The sequence below is a fragment of the Trichophyton verrucosum genome, assembly GCF_000151505.1.
Source record: "Trichophyton verrucosum HKI 0517 chromosome Unknown contig00360_1.f1.exp, whole genome shotgun sequence".
Lineage (NCBI taxonomy): Eukaryota > Fungi > Ascomycota > Eurotiomycetes > Onygenales > Arthrodermataceae > Trichophyton > Trichophyton verrucosum.
This window is the reverse complement of record NW_003315402.1, coordinates 65,545-84,737: the sequence shown is the minus strand read 5'-3', so window position 1 is coordinate 84,737 and position 19,193 is coordinate 65,545. Positions and strand designations below refer to the sequence as shown.

Genomic DNA, 19,193 nt, shown 5'->3' with positions numbered 1-19,193 from the left:
CTAGAGTTCGTGCTGACTAAACATCACTGCTTAGCTAACAATACGTCATCAACAGCAGCGCAAGATACGCTTCAATTTACTATCCCTTCACCATCAGCGGCCACGTTCAATGTTATTTGATAGAAGATTTATGTCATAATGCATAGCACTCATTTCTACATCTAGAAGCTATCCAGTGCAAAATAATTGAAAATGACAATAAGCAGGCTATTTTTAACCACAAACCTTGTTTTAATTATATAAGCACACTTGTATCACGCTAAACCCGAATAGGCTCCACTGCGGAAAGCTTCAAAGTCACGCTTCTTTTTTGCGTCTTCGTCGGCTTCTTCGACTTCACGACTTCACGACTTCATCTTTACAACTTGGCCAGGCAGCAGGGCTTTTGCTGCGCTTTTCCTCCGCTTAGAAAGCTGTTTCGGGGCGTAGCCTTGACCCCAGATTCGTTTCTGCGTCAAGACAGCCCTAGTTATCTACCGTTCCGCTACCGCAAGCGCAGTTTGTTCACACTCTCTCGCAATGGCGTCGAGCAGCATGCCTACCGGCGGCAATGCCAGCAACATACGCCAAACCTCTCGTCAAACCCGAACGAACCCTTCTAGACAGTCCAAGACCGCTGGCCGCACGTCGCTTATCGGTGGACTTACCGGTGGCCCCTCCAGCCTCGGGGGAGGACATGGAGCCGGTGGTTCTGTCCACGGCAACTCGGTACCAGCGGGGATCTATCCGGGAATCACTCACTTTAGCGATGCTATCGATGCACTTCCTAGAGAGTTCCGGAGACATAATTCGTTACTGAACGAGGTTGATGGCAAAGCGTGGGCGCTGGAGGAGCAGCTGTCCAAATTGCTCACTACCGCAACGAAGCTGATCTCCGTAGACTACGATGCTCCCAGACCGAAGCAGGTACGCTTTCAACTCTCCAGTGCCTTCTGTTAACCATTCTGAACACATCTGGCGAGCTCAAGATGGCTTGCTAACTGAATCTCACCTTAGGTCGATGTCACACCAACGAGACAGGTTTTTCAGAGCATCCGTTCTACTCTCGGCGACCTCCTAGGAACCATCGATGAAAAGAATCATGTTGCACGCAACGCAAATGCGACACTCCAACGAGATGTTAGCCGACTTGATGCTATTTACCCGCATGTACAGCGAGAAGTGAGTGATGAGGCTCGGCTTGGGAGTTTAACGCACTGGGCATATATCAACAAACCTACGCCGAAAACAAGTGCTAGTGCTGTCAATGAACGCCCTAGGAGAGATACTGCAGGTGCAAACAGCCATAGAGCCGCCCACGGAGATGCGGATAACGAACCAAAGAAAGAGCCAGTTCGCCGACAGCGTCGAACCCAAGCAGAGATTGAAGCAGATGAGGCTCGAGGCATTACCGTACGAAGAGGCAAGCCAGGGCCGAAAAGTAAAATTGCAGACAACCAATCGAGTGAGCAGGCTTTAACTGCTGGGGGTGCCACCGGGATTGTGACTGCGAAACGCCGAAAGGTAGAGCATACTCAATCTATGGCAGCAACAGCTATGGAGCGATCCGCGAGTAATGCAACAAATGCTGGTGGCCGAGCCGGATCAAAAGAGAGTCCTGCGCCGGATGCTGTGAAAAAGAGAACAAGGGCTCCTAATGCTAATTCGGCCGCACGAAAAAGGTACGTTTATCCTGCCTGGAAATCATCATATTCCTGCACCAATATCTGGGGAAGAGCTAGATGCCTTTGCGTCTACTCCTGCTTCCATAATGCAAAAGGGGCTTACTTCCTTCCAGTCACCAGCATATACCTCTTGTTGAAAGCGCGCCATTACCATGAAGAAATTCGAACTAACATATTATTTTTTAAAGTAGAACGAATACTGTATCATCGAACGCGGGCTCTTCATCCGTTTCCGGTGCATTGAACGTCTCTCAGCTCGGCCACACTTCCAACAGTCCTGCACCAGCATCTTCCCTTCGCGCTCAATCACGACCACAACAGAATCAGACTCCAGCTTCTCGCCAACGGCCGTCTTCGTCTGCTTCAAATCGCAACCCTAGTATGTTTTCTAGAGCTTACAAAGTATTCTCTTCGATGATACATTATCTGACACTATAATGATAGAAAAAGACCTGTTAGATGCCAGACCTCCATCCGCGAAAGGTGCAGCGAGTCCCAGAATTGACACATTAGCAAGCAGATCAAATGGAGATAGCATTAGAAACAGCCCAAAGACAGCTGCCCTTGAGCTCAAACATGAAGACGCTAGCTCCATGGGTCCTGTAGGAACCTCTAGCCACATGCATGATGGTAAAGCGGACTACTCGAACCTCCCAGAACTGAATACCGGTGTTTCCACAAAACGCTCATCCAAGAACTCGACGCCGGTTTCCTCCACATATACCGAGTCACAGCAAAGATCACGCCCGTCTAGGACGGGTGATGGCCCTAAGCGGTCTCATAAGAAAACCGGCAGTATATCAACTGCTCGGCAGATGGCTTTATCCGCGGCTGCCGATGAAACTGCTGATGAACCTCGCGGTGCAGAAGGAGATGATCCAATGGAGCCGCGTTACTGCTACTGTAACGAAGTCAGCTTCGGAGAAATGGTAGCATGCGATAACCCGAACTGCCCCCGGGAATGGTTCCATCTCTCATGTGTTGGATTGACCAAACCACCATCCAAGAGTGGTGAGTATTTATTTTCTTTGATATAACTAGTTATTACGGACATGGCTAATTTTCCACTTTCTTAGTTGTATGGTACTGCAACGAATGCAAGGACGGCGCGAGAAAGCCGAAGTCAGGCAATGGGAAGTAGGATAAGTCTATCTTCTTTAGTTTTTGGAGTTTCTTGGTTATTTCATTGCATTACGACTGGGCATAGTATCAAGGCAGAGGAGGCGGCGGCTCTAGTTTATATCCAGCGTTATAGGCGTACTCGCTTTTGCTAGTTTGACATATTATCAAGCGTGATACTCGACCTATTATTAGCCTTGGACTTTGGTCTCTACTCTATTTTTTTCGCGCTACGGTTTTACTCGGTGGATATATATTATTGAATTATAATTGAATTTTGTACATGCTAGATACTCAGAAGGTCCCCCTAAACCGGTCTAATATCTGTCCAGCCAGTGGCCTTCGCTGCTCTCCTTCCTGCACACCACCAGCCCCGCCGCCAGCACTACCTGTGCTTCTTCTGCCCCCATCCGTGTCTGTGCTAGCAACAGCAACAAAGGCAGCTCTAGATTCACCCTCTAGCCGTCGCCGTAGCCCTTCTAACCGCTCTGGATCTCTGCTTCCTGTCCCAGAAGAGGAAGCATCACCATCACCCCTATTTCTTGGAATTCCACGTCGTCTCTGACGTTCCGGCGAGCCACCATATATCCAACCCGGTATTCTCCATGATGATATCTTGCTTGGAAGCAGCTCAGCACGCCATGCGTAGCCGATCACCCAGCCTATGAATGCCGGTAGTATAGTGTGGGGCAATTGCGATAAGGCCAGCTGGAATGCAAGGAAATATATCGTCGATTTGTCACTGAATGTAATGGCTGGTCCATTACCCGATGAGCCGGTTAACAAACGGTACTTGTATGTCGTGGGGATAGTAGCGTGGTACTGCGCGAGTATGGCGAAGAGAATTGCGGTTGGTCCAGCGGGGAGATGGTTCAGCGTATTTAAAGATAGCGGGCGGACTGTAATCGTGAGGATAAGAGGCGGGAGAAAAGTTGTAAATGGAAGAGTGCTAAGAATAAAGCTCTATAGTATGGTATAGTCAGTAATTGAGTTATTTCATCTATCATCCTTTCAGAGATCCTCACCGCGAACTTCCTCGATCCCCATAGCCGTTCGATGACCCGTAAGCTATAGATAACCATTCCCGCCTGTAGAACCTCCGTGGAATTGGTATAACAGAGCTTGTATGACCGAATTAGTATATTAATTACTCCAATGGCACTTTAGGATGATACGGAAGTCAAGGGTATAATAATAGCGTACCGGCCAGATTAGAAACCGCCATAGCTGATGATACTGCCATATGTGTGGATTCACTTGGATGTAAAACAGGTATTTGGCATCTGCAATGCTCACCAGTATCGATGCAGCAATGATATAGACGAGAGCCAATTTGGTCACCGGCGCATTCGTGAATCCGGAGCTGAGCATCCTGATGCGTTCTTTCGCCTCTTCAGGTTTACCTCGCTGTTTTTTCTCGATCCCGCGGCCTGCAGTCAAACCAGAGATTTAAATTTGCAGTAACATGTTATGCTAGGCGGTAAGAACCCAGCGTGTCGTGTCGTGTTTGCGTTGTTTGAAGTATTGATTGCTTCATTGAGAGCGAAACTTGCCAGATGGGCCGAAGTGGTTGATCCGCACGGACCACCGGGATGTCACTACAATTAGAGAAAGCTTAAAGTTGACGTTTGAGGATGATGTAGATGTTTTGATATTGATATTTGATATTGATATTTGATATTTGATATTGCTCATGATGATATCTAGAATAAATAGCATTGCCTCCAATGTAGAATGCAGCCAGACTCCGAATTCCTCAGAACCCCTTTTTCAGTGTCCAAAGAAATGATGCACCGATGCTAAAATCAAGACTGTCCCTCTGCCGTCTGCTGCGCAAGGGCTTTTTGATACTCAGCTGTGGCCTTTGATAACGCATTAATAGTTGGGCCCATAAGCTGCTTGACAACCTTTTCGCCGCCATCAACCTCGGCGAGACGAATCCTCCTACCCGTAGAAGCCATTACCTCTCTCGCATGTTTCTTGAGCTTGTCAAGTTCGACCTGCCGTTCTGCTTCGGCTGCCTTTGCAACCTCGTTTATTCGATCCATGGCTCTGTTAAGTGATTCCACCATTGATGCAATCTCAGAAGCTCGATCAGGGTTTCCCGACAGAAACGCATTCCAAAATTGAGTTAGAAACTCAGTTGTGGTGGCATGCGTCAGAGCTAGGCGATCAAAGATCGTTTGTGAAAGGCCACAAGTACTCGAAGAGGACTCCGGGTCTGCCTGAGCCTTTCGTTGCCCGATTATTCCAAAGATCTGGGATTTGGCACTTGCTAGACTTGCCTTTGAACCAACCGGTTCTTTCTTGGGTTTTGATTGCTCTTCATCACTGCTATCCCCATCCTCAGGCTCGACAAGGCGGCTTAGCTTAACTTGAGGCGTATCTATGTATGTCCGACTGAAGTCTGACCGCAACATATTCAAGCTGGCTGTTGGATCTTGTTTCGCTACAACTTGCTCTTTCTTGATTTCACCAGCATTTCCTTCAGAAAAGAAGCGGCTTTGATCGCGAATATTCAACATGATACGTTTCTGTTCCTCTTGCTCCCGAAGATCTCGCAATTGCAACTCGTTATAGACTTCTCTGTCCGCATTTTCAGCGTTGGTCAGATGCTGGTCGGCAGGAGCCACATTCCTCATAATCTTTTCACTGAGGGAGTTCAAAGTCCTGATTATAGGAACCTTGTCTACCGGTGTTGGTCTCATATCAAAGGAAGGTCGATTACCTTGTCTTTGAGAGACATTTTCTTCATTTCCTTCTAGATTGATAAGATGGGGCACCCGTTCGAATTCATTAGCAGGCTGTCCCGTATTCTCATCATACTTCAGGTATTTATCAAGTAAGGAGTCCGTTGGGTCAGCGTCCGTTATCCGCTCGCCTCTCAATTTCTTGAAAAGGCGACTCTGGAAAAATTGAGACCAGAATATCTCCTCTGCCACCTTAGGAACGTTCTCATCGTAAACCTTTTTAACTAACGGGTGCTGGCTGAATATCAACTGGATCTGTTCCTTGCTCAAATTAAGCCTTCGCTTATCCTCAACTCGCGGCTTGACAGTTGACAATACGTTATAGGCTCCTTGTTCCTGAGATTTTTCTATAGCATGGGCCCGCAGCAGGTGTATTCGAGAAGACCAAAACTGAGATACAAGCTGCCCGTGTGTAACTGAAGCCGGCTTTGTTCGCAGAGACTCCGCAAAAACACGCTTTAGACCCTCGTTAAAATTCAACAGAGACTGCTGCAGAGCCATGTCGGCTTTGAGGCGATTATCGTCGTACCAGGGCGGCTTCGCAGCTGCAGGCGCTGTGGGTGTGCCATCTCGTGCCGGCGTCTGGGCTAACTTTGTATTTTGAATGATAGTATTCAGAGCTTCCTTGATCGCATCGGCCTCGGCGCGAGCATTAGAGGGCGAGGTGAATGTAAAAACGTATGGAACCGGAGCTGCGCTTTCCTGGCTCTGACCTTGACCTGGTGGTGGCCCTTGGACAAATATTTTCAGCATAACCTTCGGGTTATTAACGGGAGTCTGCTGTAAGTCTGGTCAAGACAATCTTCCATGTTAGCCAACAAAATCATGACTCCCGCTCCCCACGTCTGCTGCTCATAGCACCTGGGCGCAGCTGGCAACATACTGGTGACGGACGCTGTTTGCAACGACAACAAGCTATCTGACCCATTTTTAGGAGTCCACGTTATAGACTGAAGATCGCTCGATATCGCCAGCGTTCCATCCTTCTTCTTGTAAGACGCAGATGCGCTGGGAGAAGTCGGTGCCATGGCTCACGCCTGGTGCAAGCTACTTTGGCAGCTCCCACTGTGCTGTACGGCGTTGATCAGATGGCCTGGACCCATCTGGAGGGCAGAGCTGCAGGTCAGATTAAAACAAATACACGGGCAGAGAGACAATTCGTCTGCAGCGTTGACATTGCTGCCTTTCTTTCGCAGTTGGTCGCTTGGATGGAAGAAAAAGAAGCCCAAAAAAGATGTGTCACGTGAACGGTCAAGTTTGATAACCGGAAGGACGACGAAGGGCGAATCTTCAGATTTGACAACTTCTTGACCAGCTTGCTGTCTTGATACCCACGGAGACGGATTATGGATAGAGACTAATGGGGCTTATGACTGGCTGCCGGCTTATGATACCCGTTGCATCAACCAGTAGGGAGGTGACCATTCACTATGCATTGACAATTCACCAGTTAACCCCTACCTACATAGCTACCAGACATCCCCAAAGTTCTTGAATGCGACGCCAGGATTTACCATTTGGTTACCAACCACAATATGCTCGGAGAGATGCCAGTTCCTGGAGGCTGAAATTTGTTCTCCTGTAGCTACGCGCCCAGCCATGCGGCGCAGCCTCCACACAGGGCCCTCCGACGGGGATTCAGCATCACCTGGACCATTCCAAGAGCACACGATATCCAACCGTTCATCTGCTTCGAGGCGCATGCCAGCACGGCAACTCCGCTGCGGGCTTACTCTTTTGGCTCAGTCACGAAGTGCCTTTGATGATAGGCTACATTTGTGACTCATCTCGATGTTTTCTCATTTCTCTGCGCGGCCCCCAACATCTGCAGGCCCAGGGAACCGGATCGACCTGTCGGATCACTACGTATCTGACCCGTCCTTGTCTCATTCAATGCACTGTCACTCTTTTGACTGAATCGAGTGGTCGTCCTGGTCTGATATATACCAAGTAGTATGCCCACAACCCCTTGCCCTGCATGGAAGGCCTTTACCCGCATTTTCCAGGATCTGTATTCGCAATCTATATTGCTGCCTTCTGAAGGCAGTAAAGTAGATTGTGTACATACAAATGGAGACTCTACGCGCCCGTCATGATATACCCCTGGTGGAAGGAGGGGGAGGTTGGTTTATTTAAACCAGCCTTTCGCCCTCACTCTTGAGGAGATGATTCCATGCAATTACACCCTGCGGATACGATATTACATTATCAAATTTGCCATTCAACCAAAATTACAGGCCCAATCAGCGGCAAAGAGGTTAGTTGTCTTTGACACTACCGAGTCCAAACACCCTCTTTGAGCAGTCATGTCCCCCACACTCAAACCAGAGGAATTCCTCCTCCCCGTCACTGTCATTAGGGTTACCATGCACACAACCGGGTACTTTTTTGAATCGGATACCCGTAGTGGAAATCATGCCTCCATATTTCTTCTCACAGGCAATGACAAGTCGGTGCGACTGAATATGACCAAGGCAGGTCCCACGGATACCATGGGCACATATGACGAAACCCGGTGTGAATATGAATCATCACACAGCTCCCTCCACGATATCGACATTCCAGCAGTTACAGGGCTGACTGTCGGTCATGTTACCCGACTTATCCTAACAAAAGGACGCCGCAACTACAGGCTAGCTCCTAGTGGAGTAGGATGTTTGGGTGTAAGTATCCTAGAAATATGACTACCCTCAGTCCATTAACGTAAGGATAGGAAAACTATTATCGAGGATTTGGAGGGTGCCGGTTACATTCACCCAAATGGCAAAGACGCTATCATGCGAGCCTATAATGACTTGCAGTACAATTACTCTCGAGACAAGTCCCCCGAATTCGAGGCGATAGTTCCTGGAGCTTTCGTGTAGGAACCTAAGGGGTAAAATACAAGGACACATGTATGAACTGCAGGCATTAGAAAGACTTGAGTTTTCCGGGCCGGCGAGGCCCCCCTACCCCTAAATTTACCTATACAATTTTTGAAATGGCTCATCTCAAAGGATTATTGTCTGCATACCGCCTATTCAATTTACCTCACTTGAAAGATTAAATCATTCTTAAGGAAATAAACCTGGCCTCCTACTTATAATATCTCTATGGTAGAGAGTCATATAGAATGTTGTTAAAATCTCGCTGCTGCCTATTTACAGAAGACTATGCTACCTACATTCCTTATGTCTTACCCACTTTATTTCTAGATATACTATTATTCAAGAGTCCGCTAATTCTGCGCTAAACAAGAAGACTGATAGGCCCTAAGATAGGTAGTTAAACGAGTAGAGAGTCGAGAAAGGGTGAAGCGTTGATAGAGAGTGTGAAAAGGTTATTAGTTATATTATATCACACAGCTTGGAAATATGGGTACGAAAGAGCTTTGCCACAAAACCTGAGTTTGACTGCTTCACTATAGCTAGGTACAAAGGGCAGTATTCAGAATTAATTTTAAATGATACTTAAGCCTCATTTGTGCGGTAAAGGTTCCACAGGTGGCAGAGGCGGCAATGGCGGCAACGATTCGATATCAGCAAGAGTCCGAAGATTATTCTCGCGGGGCTCACTACAGAAAGGTTAGTTCTCTATCATATTCCCACTAAGCATATTGACTCACAATATATAGCGCAAACTTGCCGCTCGAGCCCTCAAAATCAGCCAAACACATTTTTCCTCATCTTCAGATAGGTTTGCTTTGCTTTTAACGGCATTAGAAAGACTTCGAATGTAAGCACCATCATCGTTGATACACTGAGCAGCAGCAACTTCATAGAACCGTGGGAAAAATCCGGAATGACCCCAGTCAAGCAAACATAGAGAGTCGTCGTCCAATAGTTTTATGTTCCGACGGCAAAGGTCAAGGTGGCAGAGAACAAGCGGGTATGGCCGTAGGTCTATCTCCTTGTTGAGAAGTTTAAGTCGCCTGTTGAGCCAGTGATTCATATCATCAACGGAATGAAAAACATCTTTTGTGCCATCGTCTCCCCACAAGTATCCTTCAAGTGTCCCACCATTAATTTGTCCTGGTGTAGCACCTCCAGATACTGTTGCAAGCTCGCAGACAACATCAGCGAGACGTTTAGAGATGTCATCATTGTTTAGGTCTACCTCTTCGGGCGTTTTCCCAGGGATATATTCCATAAAAATGTAGCCTATCGGCCATGAAGAGTTAGATTTCACTTGGAAGTAGCGGTAGACCCGTGGAACTCTAACAACCCGTCGATCGAGGTGCTGATAGGCATATTGCTGTGTCGCAGCCTCACCCGGGGCCACTCCATGCCCGCACTTTACAGCAATTTTGTCTGATATTCTTATCACTGGCCTCACATACGGATCGTCGTGGAGATGGGTGGTTTTCTGGGCTTTAGCCTGCTCGTAAAGGAATATAAGCCATGATTCTGGTAGGACAGGAACCAGCCACTCCAGATAATCGAAAGGCATGTCAGGCCAGTAGTGAGGCATCACTCCTCGACATGGCTGACGGTATCTGCTTGAACTCGCGGTGAATTGCAGGCAGACGTTTCAAGATCGACGTCCGCGTTTAACAAAAGGAACAGCCTTGCACGTGACTGGCGACTTGAGCCTCCTCTATGCCAAGCTTTATATTGGGCCAGCCACCCAATCACAACGCAGAATCAGGCGGCAGATTCTGATATGAGCTCGAACTTTCATTCCCACTTCTGGAGCCAGACGAGCTTAAAATATAGAAGCCATAAAGTATACCCAGTCAAGGCTTTATGAGTTTATACAATGTTTGCCAAATGGCTCTCTATCAAAAGAAACCACCCACCTGTTGATGGTTCGGTTTGTGGGATTATCGTTGATCCGGCACAGGGCCGGGTGGATGTTTCACAGGAAGGCTAGACAAATCGTGACTGTTCCTTAATTACTGGCGATAATGGACGTTGTCTTGCATTTCGAAGCACATTATGTTATACTGACTAACGATAATCTTCCTTCATTCACATTACTCATAACTAGCTAGCTCGGTCCTCAACCTGTGACAGATATTCTTGCCTTAAACATGCTTGACTCCAATGATCAGCTTCCCCGAGACTGGCTGTGCTATGAATGTTTCAGTTTGTTCCATGCTATCGTTTCCAACGACAAAGGTAGTATAGTTCGTGTAAAGTGCGGCAATGGCGAGTTTGATGTCTTAAACAGAAAGACGTAGGTCAGCCAAGGGTCCTTGAACACGAGGGGATTGACGATAGCCATATTATTGAAATTTTCAAAATATACATACCCTGAAGAGCAAAGTTGCTTCCCAGACACATCCTTCCGCCGCTCCCAAAGGCCCAGAAGAGTCGTCGCATCTTTTCAAGGTGCGTTTTATCCGCTTCAATCCATCTATGGGGCTTCCAGCTCTCAGGCTCAGGGAATACCTCTGGGTTTCGGTGCAGTGTGTATGCGGAGGACATTACTCGGGTGCCGGCGGGTATCTGGTAGCCTTCCAGTTCTACTGGTTTACCAGCGGGAACAACCCGAGGTAATGGGAGCGGTGCAGCAGGATATACTCGAAGAGTTTCATGCACGATGCCATTAAGCAAGGGGAGTTCATCCAGCGCATGGAATGAAGGGAGTCTGCTGCCCTTTTCCTTTTCGGCGTTGGAAGATTCCAAGGTGCTGTCTTGTTTATAGAATATCGGAGGGGACAAGGTGAGCAGTTCTTCTCGTAGCTTTGCTTGTAGTTCAGGGTTCTGCGACAATTCATAGACGATATAAGTTAGTGTTATTCCGGTTGTTTCGTGGCCGGCAACTATATGGTCCATCATTTCGGAGGCAACTCGGAACCTGGCATCAGCCTTTTCAGCATCACTGTCTGGGTTGATCTGAGAAAATATGCCGTTAAAGAGTTGACCGTATACCACTGGCTTGGTTGAACCGGTCTTGAGCTCGGCCGCCCCCTTCTCCTTGCACGACAATTGGCTCGCAACTTGATCACACATCTTAAGGCAGAGGTTCTCAACCTCTCCAAACGCTCGTTGCTTTGGGAGCTGTGTCTTGAACACGGAATATAGCTTCAGCCAGCGGTCTCGATACTCGGTGTCACGGAGGAAGTCTGTACTAGCATCAATTCCGAAGAGATATGCTGTCATAAAATCCATACCCACAGCCTGGAAAGGAGGGAAGACGTTCAGCGTCTTTTCAGGGCCTAGTTTCAGTCTTTCCTCCTCATGATCAGACGGGAACGACGATGGCAGTGCAATTCTTTCAAACATGGGCAGATATCTCTCCCAGATCAGCTTTTCAGAGGCGACTCTCAGATCCTCCGAGGCTAGGATGAAAGACTTTGAATAGACTCGGGACACCATCCTCTTCTGCTCTGAGTGTGCCTTGAAGGATAGCATGCTGGCCAAGTTAGGGTATCGCTCATAGTTCATGAACAGGTCTTCATAATAGTTGTCCTTGGGGAACCCGCCGAGATATATGGTCTTGAGCCCGTTGGCCGAGTTGACGCTGACTTCGTTCGGGGCCAGCTGAACGATCGGTCCCAGCTTCTTGTGCAAGGCATAGATGGTCGATACTTCACGGCAGCGGTAGTTGCGTATCCACCATAGCCATGTTGGAAGAAACGGAGAAGTGAAGTGCGCTTTGGGGATCCGGGCCAGCGGCGAGAAGTATATGGGGTAGATGATATATCGGTACACGCAGACCGCGAGGACGGGAATGGCGAGCAGGTAAATCATGACGATGGCCTCCCACTTTCCCTTTCTCTAGTAACAGAGATGGCTGACTGGGAATAGCGTGGTGTTGCTGTGCGTTGGATATCTCGCTCTCGTCAAAAAGGGGGCTTGTCTCCAACTCATATATATAGAGGTGCATTCCCATATAAACCCGTCACAACCCCCGCGAAAAACAGGCCCTGCGGAAAGCATAACTAAAATAGCCAAGGTATTCCTTGTACTTTCTTATAAACCAGCCATCTAACCCTTTCTTATAAACCAGCCATCTAACCGGAGATGTAGATAGCGAGCGGCCAGAGCCTGTAAAAGCACGCCGTTGATTCGACGTTGGTACTCTCGCTCGATATCCCGTCCTACCCTCGCATAATATGTATATGTATCACATCCACCCCGACCCAGTGCACAATTACGCCAAAAGTCTTCCATATGGCTGTACAACACCGGCCACGCTCCAGAAACATGAAGCCCCGGCCTGCATCCATGGCAGCTCATGTGGGAATCTGCTATCGTGGCAGCTCCGCCATCCTGCAGAATCCGCGGAAATACTTTCCCCCTTGATCGAAGCTCCAGGCATATCCCCCAACCTGCGCTGGGTCTTACAATGCTGCTCCTTGTGCTAAGAGGAGCAATCCGTATTATTTTAGCCGTAAACTATAATAACTGGAGCCGTTGTATTTCTTTTTGTGATTTTTTGCTTTGTTTTCATTTGATATTCAGCTTAATGAATGGGGGAGCCAACGGGCGAGTTTTATATAGTTCCCGCTCGAACCACAAAACCAAGAGCGCCCGTTTTATATAGGTACAACAAGAAAGGGGTAAAAGAGTCAAAGAGGAAAGAATAAAGTCGCAAAACAAGCCACCTTCGCCGTCCCGAATTGCCGATTTCGGGATACCCAAGTATATATGAATTGGGAATGTTAAGAGAGGAGAAAAAGTGGAAAGGGGGAAAAGAATAGAAATGCAAAACACAGATACCAGCCATCGTGCGACCTCAGGGCTTGAAAGGCCTCCTCACAAGAGAGCTTGGAGGAACATATGTCTTCTTGCCATAAGCGAAGTAGTAGACGGTCGCAAACAAGATGACTGACACGTAGATGACCGAGCTCCAGTTCATCGTCGTGGCGTTTACTTCCTTAGTTAATGGGAAGAAGGAGAATATAAACAGCGGGAGGAGGAACAGCATCGCTGCAGCGTTGATGAACCCTCCATATTTGCCAAGAGACCAGCGCCGGGAAGGGAGTGCTTCACCGCGAATGCGTTTGAGCAAAATGCACCCGATGGAGATCAGATACGCACTCATCAAGGAGGCGACTGTCAGAGAAGTAATGGCATTTAGGGCGGTAGTTGAGCCAACGTTGATTAGTGCCAGTAAGATAGTCACAACCAGCGAGACTATCACGGCGTGAAGAGGAATGTTCCATGATGGATTGACCTGGTTATTAATTGTAGCATGTCAGCAGGGAACAGACAATTAAAAATCTGGGTAGCCATGCAGAACGTTAACGGGGTAATTAGATTTTTTGTTTTACTTACGTGGGACAGAAAATCAGCAAATGGCACCCCCCTATCCCTGGCAAATGACCAAGTCTGTCTGGAAGCAGTTGCCACTTCGGTGATAGTGCTTGCAACGAGTGTAATGACGACGATCGATGTCATGGCATTGGTTGCTGCATGACTGTTGGTAGCGTTGAAGAATATCTGGATAAACGGGAATCCTGTTGGACTTGCAAGGACTGCATCGATATCTCCGGCGGTAAAGCATATGGTGAGAATAACAGCCAGGCCTAGAACGAAATTGACTCCCACAGCACTCATCATGGCTTGGGGAAGTGTTTTCGATGCATCTTTGATTTCCTCGGCTATAGCGTAAAGGGAAGGTATAACATATCAGCAAGTTGTCCGAGGGATAAGGCAGCTATTGCAGGGTTTCTTGCATGAAGAAGTGTACGTACCCATGTGCACTGCACAGTCATAGCCTATCATCGACGCAATGGCTGGGGGCAGCCCAACCATGACCGCGACCCCTGCAGTACTCCATCCTCCGCCGTTATTGAATTTCGTGAAAACAACTTCGGCGCTACTGCGGGGAGCAAGTACCACGAGTGGTACAATGATTGCAATTATACCGATTATGTGAAGCAAGAGAAGAAGAGCCTCTACCAAGGGGAGCTTCTTCGCAAGGAAAGTGTTAAATATGATCGAAAATGCTGAGATGGCAATGACCAACATCGTGCCATGCCAGCGCTGGGGAATGTACTCTGGTAGATTTAATACCAACAGGCCCTGGATAATCGTTCCGGCCAAAAATGCAATTGTAACGATAGCGCACTGCCATCCGGTCGAGCATAACCAGCCTGCGGTCATTTCTTAGGAAAGATAGAACGGAGACATAAGGTGTAAAATGAGGCTCTTACCTGTGATATAGCTAAGATATTTTTGGCAGCTCGGTGGGGCGAACTCGGAAACCCAGTGATACTGACCACCAGCCGTAGGGGACCTGATTGCAGTCAGCATGATGCAAGGGCGTAAAACAGGAGCAACAGAGAGAACTCACATTGAAGCTATCTCTGCAAGACTTGCGAATACCAGTGAGAAGCCGCACGAGACAGCTAGAAACCCCCAAATAAGACCAGCCGTGCCTCCGTCAAGTAAAGCAAATCCGAGAAGACTATTCTTGTCAGTTATTTATCCAAGCTGTAAAATTGAATGAAGAGAGCTCTGAAGAATAGCAAACCGTACCTTAACACCACCTCCCAGGTTGCAATCAGCGTACATGCGAATCCGAGAATAGAAACAAAACGGAAATTTCTCTATAATAAGGATGGCAGATTAATTTTGGTTTCTGGAGAAAACAGTCAATGTATGAATGCAAAGGAGACTTACTCTCAAGACCTGTGTCTTTCCCAGCTGGCACATATCATCTCGATCTCGAGACGTGCCCATATACTTGGCTGGCACATGCTGATGCTGTTCGTCATACGTGAAGGCTTCCTCTGGATGTCCAACGCTCTCCTCAGCGCTCTTCAACCGCTTTGTCGAAATAGAGTCGGAAGACATCTTTGCTTAGGTCTGTCTGGGATGTCCAGATACAGCAAGATATCTCTCCCTGAACTGATTGATATTCACAGCTTCCGGGGCAAAGGGTGGGAGCAGAATAGAGTTTTAGCCGTTGGACCCTCAAAGACGGGGATGGGTAAGGTAACCGTCAGACTGGAAGGACGGAGCAAGGGAGCGAGTGGTTGGGGAACTGGAGGTTGCGAAGGAATGAAATCACAATGATGATGGATGAAAAAGAGGGCGAAGATCGGAAATTTTGAACAACGTGGAAAACCTGCAACATTGACAGGAAAAGAAGAAAAACCTGCCCAATATTAACACCATCGTAAGTTCAATAATGGGGACACAGGCAGCACGGGGCGAAATGACCTCTCTTAAAAATAATGTTACGAGGTATAGCACTATGTTAATATCGTGGGCTGGAATAGTTATTTTCCAAACTAAGGGATGGGGGGGGGGAAGAGAAGGGATGGAAAAAGGAAAGAGGAAGCATAACGACGACGCGGGTATCCCTCGAGGGTCCCAGCCCATGCAAGGAAATAAACTCGTTGCGCATACTAGGGGTGCCTGTGGAATGGCTGATCCCAGAGTCGATTTGTTGCATGGCAAAGACACGAAGCCCGGCTGAAGAGCCAAGTCTCTGTTTCTCACCGGCCCAGGCCAGGAGTTTAGCCACTGGGAGACGAAAATAGCACTCTGCACAGCGCTCGGTACGCCATGAACTATTGACAGCGTTGGCTAAGCGATATCAGAGCTCTCAAAGCGCACGCTCTCAGGCTTTCCACCTGGCGCCCGTCCGCAGGATTCACCGGCCAAACACGAGCTGGACCCGGCGGAAAGAAAATGGGTTTTCGACTATCTTGACCCTTGCCCCCTAATCAGAGTAATTGAGTGAGGCATCATGGCCAACCGGGAGCCGAGCCAAGCGTCGATCAGATCTGATCAGTCCTCTGCCCAAAGGACAGAAGGCGTCCTTGTCAACCGCCACGAAGCCAACTTAAGCCCTTTGCCCCCCCTGATGGCCACCCTGGGCCATCACACACCATAGCGCTGGGAGTCCCGTCCCGTGCGCATAACGGATGTCTGCATCCGCGCTCCTTGCCCCCTTGCTCTTTTTTCTCCATCCCGCGGCTGGGCCAGCTGTGGGACAAAGAATCTTGTTCGGGGGATGCGGTGCGACTGGTCGGATGGCTGTTTATTCGTAGCTATGCGAGAAGTCTTTATTCGAGCCAAATAACCCTGGAAACTCTAACGGCCTTGTGCGATAATAGGAAAACCCTGCACACGTTATCCATACCGATATCATCCTCTCGCATGGTCAAACGGAGCGACGAAATGGCCCCTCCAGGCTGTTCCTCCGTTGCCGTGACATGGTTGGAATGTGGTTGTGTCGTTGATGTTGCTCGCTGAGCCCGTGATAATTACAGAGTGTATGGTATTGATGACTAAGTAATGAATACAGACTTTAGGCCAATAGAAGGTCCGAATAAGATATATACATCGTATATCGCAATACACAATATTACGCTCATCTCATCTCAATCGCCCCAGCATGGAAAGCTTCGTCTTCTCGACTCGAGAACGACGACAGAGGATTGACTGACTCCGCTACGATTCGGTATTCTAGACCTGTTAAAGAAACATGCGAGCTCACAAACATTAAATTGCCTCTCCCAAGAATGTTTCTAGATCCAATCCACGAGGAGAGACAGCGATTTTCAGGGTCGACCCCTCTGGGTCTTGAGCCTCCGAGAGCCAAGGGATGAGAAACTATTGCGGTTGAACCCTTTGTAGGTGACAGATCCCAAGTTCTCCATACAGACTTTGCCTGAGCGTGTTATTCGAATCTATCACCTTTCTCTAGGCGAGATAAGGGTCCCGTGTACGGAGTACCCATCGAGACTCACTCGCAGTCTTAATACCAGGGAATCTACGGAGTATCTGTGAAATAACGGAACACTATGTCTGAACCAGGATTTGAACCAAAAGTACTCTGTTGTACTCCGTACACCGCATGGAGAGGCTAAACCGGTTGTCTGCAGAGAGACTTATGCAGGCGGTGTGCTAAGCTAGCTCAGATACTGGGAATCCCAGAAAAACCTCTTCCCATGACTGGAAGATGGCATGCTGGCTGACACCAATCGATGACCAAGGATTGACAACAAGTCTTTCCACCAGGCAGTATCCAGTCTGGCTTACAGATAACGGCTCGACCAATACTAAATCCCAGCTCAGCATTCAAGGGACTGATGGAAGCCTGAGGCATATTTTTCCTACCTTAAATAACCTTATAAAACTAGCAGGAGACCAAGCATGTGAATGCTTCTTGCTAGGCCGCAAATGGAAGAGGCTCGCAGGCACAGGGTAATAGTAGGAGATAGCCTTGGTTTTTCGACAATAGCAAGTCCATTTCAGAAGCGCAAGGAGGAAAACGCGGCTATGGAATATGACTGCTACTTGAGCAGCCCGCAAGGCACCCCAGGCTGTTTAAGCCGCCCCTTGTTTTCCTGTTCCGGGTTTCTGGGCACACACACAAGCTGCACGTTATATCGTGGTGGAGTGCAGATACATGGCAGGGATTCTCCATGTCTTCGTACTAATATAAAGAACCTCATGGGTGTTTGAGTATGGATGTTTATTTTGCATTTTATATATTATCCAGACGCAACATCGAGTCTGCTTTGTCTACAGAGTACATGGAACGGAACTCTAGCAAAACTAAGGTTTTAATAGTCCGGAGAGAGTTCCCTTCTTGGACCACGACGATAACAAGGGGAATCGCACGTCAGGCGCTGAGGATGTGGGAGGTGGAAGCGCAGAGCTGGCAGACAGAGGAAGAAGCAGGTGAGAGCGGCAAAAATTAATGGCTGCGAGGCACAGGAGATAGACCACAAAGCCCCACGAATGAGAGGCTGGTTACACTGCAGAGCAAAAGCAAAACCCAGGGATCAGGTGAGTCTGGGGCAGGAATCGAACCCATCAGAAATAACGATACGCGGCCATCGACCTGTCGTCCAACTGCCGTCCGGCTCTCGCTTTTCAGCCCCTCTCCCCTTGCTTTTTCCCTTATGCAGCACGTTAATATCCATCTTGATTTTCAAGCGTCAACGATGCAGAGCTGACGGTGTTTAGTTGATGTGCCTACGCGAGAAAAAAGAACGGACGTCGGCTTTAGGTTCAGGGCCCCGATAAAACGACCCAGGGATCAGGATGAGTCATCAAACCTAAGCTCTGTCCATTAGGCCCACCTCCCGCTTTGCCGCCAAGGGATCCACTAGTGACCGCTACAGTTTAGTGCCGCTCCCCCCTGTCGCTATCTTGTTGATAGTCGCTCTCTCGACGGGGAGGTCAAGCAGGATATCACTCTCGTCACCCCCTAAAATAAGACTCTCCTCTTCTCAAAAGAAAATAAAGAGCTCGGAGAAAAAAACAAAAATAGAACTGCCCAAGGACCAGGATCTGCCTCGGCTTGCATACCTCCCGTTAACTGGCTATCGTAACTAGCCCGGAAGACGATCCGGCATTACGGTTTTCGCCTTTTTTTCATTCTTTGTGCAACTCTTACCTGGAGCATGATGACCATACCAAGGGTGTATGGGCTGCATGTGTCGCATGCGCTGGTATACATATATACGGATCACGGAACCTAGCCCTCTAGTTTTCTCCCCTTTCCCTCCCGATTTTCGATTCTCAGATCTATAGTCATACGCTTGCGAGGCACGACCAGACGAGATATGTTTTGTTGCTCGTACCTTTGACGCTTGTTATATTCTCGCTTCCTTCATGCTTCCTTTCCTCGGGATGGATAGCTCGTCTTGATTCTCTCTGATCTTTGTCTTGGAGGGGAATGCGTGTTTCGTTTAAGACATTCAACAAGCGACTTTCCTGCTCGGATATCGTTTGCGACCCCTCCTAGTCGCCAGTGATCC

At 48.3% G+C, this 19,193-nt stretch overlaps 7 protein-coding genes across 7 annotated transcripts; 1 reads left to right on the top strand and 6 right to left on the bottom strand.

The window, feature by feature from the left end:
* Positions 1–534: 534 nt before the first annotated feature.
* On the top strand, positions 535–2,701 carry TRV_04660 (PHD finger domain protein (Ing1), putative; the record flags this gene model as incomplete). The annotated part of the gene is made up of 4 exons (XM_003021182.1): positions 535–906; positions 1,030–1,661; positions 1,856–2,043; positions 2,109–2,701. 4 exons carry the CDS (start codon positions 535–537, stop codon positions 2,699–2,701), a joined length of 1,785 nt encoding a protein of 594 aa, XP_003021228.1.
* Positions 2,702–3,077: 376 nt separating this feature from the next.
* TRV_04659 (uncharacterized protein) lies at positions 3,078–4,502 on the bottom strand (the record flags this gene model as incomplete). Its single annotated transcript, XM_003021181.1, has 4 exons — positions 3,078–3,746; positions 3,816–3,851; positions 3,987–4,213; positions 4,337–4,502. 4 exons carry the CDS (start codon positions 4,500–4,502, stop codon positions 3,078–3,080), a joined length of 1,098 nt encoding a protein of 365 aa, XP_003021227.1.
* Positions 4,503–4,588: 86 nt separating this feature from the next.
* On the bottom strand, positions 4,589–6,561 carry TRV_04658 (uncharacterized protein; the record flags this gene model as incomplete). Its single annotated transcript, XM_003021180.1, has 2 exons — positions 4,589–6,321; positions 6,417–6,561. The coding sequence occupies 2 exons, from the start codon at positions 6,559–6,561 to the stop codon at positions 4,589–4,591; spliced, it is 1,878 nt and encodes a 625-aa protein (XP_003021226.1).
* Positions 6,562–9,133: 2,572 nt separating this feature from the next.
* On the bottom strand, positions 9,134–9,961 carry TRV_04657 (uncharacterized protein; the record flags this gene model as incomplete). Its single annotated transcript, XM_003021179.1, has 1 exon — positions 9,134–9,961. One exon carries the CDS (start codon positions 9,959–9,961, stop codon positions 9,134–9,136), a length of 828 nt encoding a protein of 275 aa, XP_003021225.1.
* Positions 9,962–10,538: 577 nt separating this feature from the next.
* On the bottom strand, positions 10,539–12,210 carry TRV_04656 (cytochrome P450 monooxygenase, putative; the record flags this gene model as incomplete). Its single annotated transcript, XM_003021178.1, has 2 exons — positions 10,539–10,675; positions 10,767–12,210. The coding sequence occupies 2 exons, from the start codon at positions 12,208–12,210 to the stop codon at positions 10,539–10,541; spliced, it is 1,581 nt and encodes a 526-aa protein (XP_003021224.1).
* A 988-nt stretch (positions 12,211–13,198) lies between these two features.
* Positions 13,199–14,571, bottom strand: TRV_04655 (uncharacterized protein; the record flags this gene model as incomplete). The annotated part of the gene is made up of 3 exons (XM_003021177.1): positions 13,199–13,639; positions 13,741–14,066; positions 14,160–14,571. 3 exons carry the CDS (start codon positions 14,569–14,571, stop codon positions 13,199–13,201), a joined length of 1,179 nt encoding a protein of 392 aa, XP_003021223.1.
* A 465-nt stretch (positions 14,572–15,036) lies between these two features.
* TRV_04654 (uncharacterized protein) lies at positions 15,037–15,264 on the bottom strand (the record flags this gene model as incomplete). The annotated part of the gene is made up of 1 exon (XM_003021176.1): positions 15,037–15,264. The coding sequence occupies one exon, from the start codon at positions 15,262–15,264 to the stop codon at positions 15,037–15,039; it is 228 nt and encodes a 75-aa protein (XP_003021222.1).
* Between the last annotated feature and the right edge of the window lie 3,929 nt (positions 15,265–19,193).